General features: G+C 61.1%; 2 protein-coding genes across 2 annotated transcripts in view; one reads left to right on the top strand and one right to left on the bottom strand.

Moving 5' to 3' along the window:
* Positions 1-1,684: 1,684 nt before the first annotated feature.
* Positions 1,685-2,731, top strand: MNEG_4025 (hypothetical protein; the record flags this gene model as incomplete). Its single annotated transcript, XM_014047501.1, has 1 exon — positions 1,685-2,731. The coding sequence occupies one exon, from the start codon at positions 1,685-1,687 to the stop codon at positions 2,729-2,731; it is 1,047 nt and encodes a 348-aa protein (XP_013902955.1).
* Positions 2,732-3,286: 555 nt separating this feature from the next.
* MNEG_4024 (hypothetical protein) overlaps positions 3,287-4,906 on the bottom strand; it is a gene marked incomplete at both ends in the record, with an annotated part of 8,765 nt that continues 7,145 nt past the window's right edge. Inside the window, 4 exons of the mRNA XM_014047500.1 lie at positions 3,287-3,449; positions 3,744-4,180; positions 4,432-4,470; positions 4,819-4,879. Coding sequence (XP_013902954.1) covers positions 3,287-3,449; positions 3,744-4,180; positions 4,432-4,470; positions 4,819-4,879 — 700 coding nt within the window. The remainder of the gene's footprint in view (positions 3,450-3,743; positions 4,181-4,431; positions 4,471-4,818; positions 4,880-4,906) is intronic.

Raw genomic sequence — 4,906 nt, 5'->3', positions numbered from 1 at the left:
GGGTTGGGGGGCGCGCCTCGAGTCGGCGGTGAGATGCACGAAAAAGCGTGGCAACACTTGCTTTCCTGCACAAATGCAGCACTGCTCGAGCCGCAGCGCGCGCGACCCACTCTTGCTCTTCTTGTGCTTCTCTTTCTGCTTCTTTTTCTTCTTCTTCTCCTACGCGCACGATAGGCATAGCAGCAGTTGGTCTGCAGCAGCGGCCGCATGCGCAGCAGCGGCGATGTGGCGTATCGCTCGTCACGCTTGCGCAGTGATGCAGCTGCGCTTTCAACCGCAATGCCGCAACTCCAACCTTCTTGTGCTTCTTGGATCGCTCCTTCTCCCTGGCGTATTCCTTCTCTAAGTCCCCCTTGTCGGCCAGGCTGATGCCCGAAAGCATTGTACACCACCCCGCGGCAACTGGATTCGTCTAGCTGTCAGCAATAGGCTCAGCGTTATAGAAACAGCTAGCCGGTAGCATCAAATCAACCAGATCACGTTTTGATCACTTGATTTTTCTGCGTACGACTTGCAATGGGTCGGCGTCAGCTGTATGGGCTGGGGAATGAAGTCTTTTGTACACCGGTCATAACTGCTTGCGATGGCGGGCTGCCGCTGTGGGACCGGCTGCGAGTGACAGGGTGTGCTCGCTCCTGCAGCAGCTTCGCTGCCCTGTGCCTCCTGCTGCTGCTTCCGTGCTAGTTGATTCATCCGGTTGGGGCTGTCTGCTGGAATCAGGGGCATTCAGGGATGGCCAGGTCTAATTTAGACAAGCCGACTGTCGCGCATACCAGCTGGACGCTTCCAGTCAACTACAGTAGCCAGTTGGTGCTGCTTGCTTGTCAGCATGTCGTTGCGTTCAGTCAGTCGGCCAGCACACGATCACAAGCACTGCGCAAACCTGATTAGGATTGTCGTGAGCAGCATTCATGGGTGCGCGTTCATACGCGTGACTAGCACAATCCTGCTCAATGCTTAGTCATGGACATTACAGCCTTTGAACTCTGCGCTGGCTGAGGTGGATTTCCAGCGTTTGCAGGTGAAATGTTGTGCTGAACTGCATCCCACGAGGAAACCCATCAGCCAGGACTTGTGCGCTTTGCTGAGAAATTACCTCTCCGCAAGGCTGGCAAGGAGGCGCACTTGGACCCTGTTGCGGCATCTAATGGGTGTGGTGTGGGAGTGCTTAAAAACACGCCAGACATGGGAATGATTGGAAGCCTGTCTAGCAAGTCAATCATTGTTGGCATAGGCCTTGCACTCGCACTCAAATGCCTTGACGCGGTCACCACGCACCATCCGCTGGCCATGAGCAGCAGCTGCACTGCCCAAGCGATAGAACGGGTGTGAAGCCTATATCGATTTTATGATATTATTTCAGTAGTGTTTTTCTTCCCTTTACGATTGTTCTTTGCTTGGGCTGCAGCCTGCGTTCGTTGGAAAACCGTCGCAAACCCACGGGGACGGGCGTCGTGGCTTCGGCGCGTTGCAGGGGCCTGCACGGACATCAAAGCTTTTTAAAATCTTATTTTTCGTCGATGGAGCACCGGATCGCCCTCGCGGCGATGGCAGTGCTGGTTGCGTGTGGTGAGCGCTGTTGGTTCCAGCTCGCGCATTGTGGTCGTTACTGGCACAAGAAGTCGCTCGTAGCCGTGCCCCTGCATGCCACCACGCCCCTTGAAGAACCACAGCCTACTCCAGCATGTCCCAACGCCCAACAATCCGCGCAGGCGCGCTGGCGCAGGCCGCGCGTGACACGCCCTTGGCAGCCGCAACCCTGCCGGCCGCCACGCCCGCAGCCACGCCGGCCACGGAACCCGCCCGGGCGGCAGCAGGCCTGCCCGGCACGCTCCCGCGCAACCTCGTGGCCTTGTCCATCCTTAACCCCGACGGTACCGAGACCCTCGGCGTCAAGACGCCGGCTGGGGTCGTCGACGTCGCCGCCGCGTCGCGCGCGCTCGCGCTGCCCGCGCCGGCGACGCTCGAGGCCCTCCTCCGCGGCGGCAGCCAGGCCGACCTCGACGCGCTCGTCTCTGCGGCCGTCCAGCAAAAGGTCGCCCTCGTAAATGAGGCCTCCATCAAGCACGGCCGCCTGTTGACGAACCCCGGCAAGATCGTGTGCGTCGGCCTCAACTACCGCCAGCACGCGGCCGAGAGCGGCGCGGCGCCGCCGCGGCTGCCGCCGCTGTTCAACAAGTACAACAACGCCCTCGCCGCGCACGGCGCAACCGTGAAGCTCCCGGCGAAGGACCTTGCCTACAAGATTGACTACGAGACCGAGCTGCTCGTCGTCATCGGCAAGGCGGCGCGTGACGTCAGCGTCGCTGACGCGCTCAACTACGTCGCCGGCTACTCGATCGGCCACGACCTGTCCGCGCGCGACCTGCAGCTCGAGCTGCCCGCCGGCCAGTGGATGATCGGGAAGACGCTCGACGGGTTTGCCCCGATCGGGCCCTATTTCGTGTCATCTGACCTGGTCAGGGACCCCGACGCGCTCCACCTCGAGACCCGGGTCAACGGCGTCCGCGTGCAGTCAGACAACACGAAGGACTTCATCTTCGACGTGCCCTACCTCGTCTCGTACATCTCAAAGCACTTCACGCTGCAGCCCGGGGACATCATCTTCACGGGCACGCCGGCCGGCGTCATCCTCGGGCGCCCCAAGTCGCAGCAGCTGTGGCTCAAGGCGGGCGACGAGGTTGTGAGCGTGATCGACAAGCTTGGGGAGCTGCGGTTCACCCTGGCGTAATTGCGAATTCGCAAAACCCAAGACCCTAATCCCTGGAATCTCCTGTACTTGAGCAATGCCGGCTTTACCCGGCTGAGCTCTTGGAGGCACGAAGACAGAGGTGCAGTTGTTGAGTCGCAACGGCCGACCCGATGCAAAATGCAGCTGGCCTTTGCCACTCGAATCCCTCCCGCTTGCGTGCTGAAATGCTCGATCTCTTTGAGTGCTGTTTACGATGCGCCTTGTGCGCGCTCACGTGTAACAGGGTCGAAGTGATGCATGTGATTCCATGGCAGCAGCCATACGCAGCGTGCATGAGTCTTGGACAACCACGCCGTGCCCCTGGGTCCAAAAGCAAAGCAATGAATTGAAACAAAAGCGGGCAAACTATTGGAGCCCCCAAACAAAGCGTCTTAAGCCGCCAAACCCTGAAAGTGTCTCCACAAAAACGCACACTTTCCCAGCGCGCTTCCTGCAGCAGGGGTCGAACCCAGATCCAAACAAAAAAAACCAGAATAAAATACATGCGCCGGCCGTGTATGCAAGAGGTAGCGCGGAGAAGTGGTGCTGTCATGTTCATATGTTGCGCTGTGTGAATTCGCGGAAGGGCAGCCCCAGCAGCTCGAAGATGTCGCGCTCCCGCTCCACGCGCCGCCCCGGGCCCCAGCCCTCCGGCCACCAGTCCTCGCACCCCAGCTTGTCGCGTGAGGGGGGCGACTCATCCGGGACCAACAGCCACCTGAGTTGGAGGGCAATTTGCCAGAAGTGGTGCAGAAAAGATGTGCTTATGTGCATTGGTATGTATATGCGCGTGAATTTGTAACCTTGGACTTTGAGTGAGCGCCTTGTAAAAGCGAGATGCTCTGCAAGCACCCACACGTCCAAGGCATGCAGCGACGCGAGGCACACCATGCTGCTGTTGAGCTCATGCGCGCGGCGGCCAGGCGCACAAGCACCCGCACCCAAAGCGCCCAGCCCGCGCGGAACTTGGCACAATTGGATTGGCACACCCCAAGCCACGCCTCCAACTCACATGCCGCCGATGCCGAAGGGGTCGTCCCCGGCGCAATAGACTGGCTCCCCAAACTCATCTAGCCGCCGTCCCCCTCCACCACCAGCCCCACCCCCGTCGCCGCCCTCGCCGCCGCACATGCAGTCGCCGGCGCCGTCACCTCCACCGTCCTCGTCGCTTGATGAAGCGTCGCCGCCGTCGCCGCCGCCAGACAGTCGGCCCATCACCGGTCGCTCTGCAGGGTAATCTGTCCGCCGCCGTTTGCCGCCACCGTGCTCACTTTCGCCGCCGCCCCTGCCGCCAACAGGCACGTCTTGCGTATTATGCTGCTGCTGCTGCTGCTGCTGCTGCTGCTGCTGCTGCTGCTGCTGCTGCTGCTGCTGCTGCTGCGAGGTGGCCGGCGCCCACCTGAAGAGGCCGATCTTGCTCCACCTCATCCCCCGGTTGGTGGCGTGCACCTGCCAGGAAAGCGTACAAACGGAGAGGGCAGTGACGCCCGAGTTCACGTGAATTTGCTCAACGGCCGCATTGCGGATAGGATTGCAGGCTGGATGCAGCACCGGCAAAAACAGAGACACGGGCTGTGACAGCGCCGGCGCCACAGCCACTGCAGCCGCCGGACGGCTGACAGCTGCGCAAAACATTGCGGAGCCCCTGCGGAGGCGAGCTTGGTGCGTTCGGCAGCCGTTGATTGTTTCGTTGGCCCCACCTGCAGCATCCTCAGCCAGGTGGTGGAGCCGACCCAGCCCTGTAGCACATAGGGAAACTTCCAGTAAGGCACGTGAACCTGAGAAGGATTTTGAGGAGAAGCGACCGGTGGGACGTCGCAGGTGAGGGCATGGGAAGCACTGCAGAATCAGCAGTGTGCCGGCGTCCCGCAGTCTTGGTGCGTATCAGGAGCAGCCGGATCTGAGCTCTCAGCTGAGGAGCCCGCAGCTGCCAGCTCAGGTGCACCCGCCTGCCAGCTTGGGTATATAATGCCAATCTGCTAGCCGTGCAACACACGAAAGCGCCCGCAAACCCGGCCGCGGCCCGCAGGCTGCTTCGCAGGGTCGCAGCGCCGGGTGGTGGGGCCAAGCAGCGCGGGCCCGCTCACCACGTCCATGCGTCGCATCTTCCCATCAGCGGTTTTGAAGAGGCAGTACAGGTGGTCCAGCCTGCAGGATTTAGGGGCGCGGCGGTTG

Source organism: Monoraphidium neglectum, assembly GCF_000611645.1.
Source record: "Monoraphidium neglectum strain SAG 48.87 unplaced genomic scaffold scaffold00537, whole genome shotgun sequence".
Taxonomy (NCBI): domain Eukaryota; kingdom Viridiplantae; phylum Chlorophyta; class Chlorophyceae; order Sphaeropleales; family Selenastraceae; genus Monoraphidium; species Monoraphidium neglectum.
The sequence above is the reverse complement of the archived record's forward strand: the minus strand, read 5'-3'. Positions and strand labels throughout refer to the sequence as shown.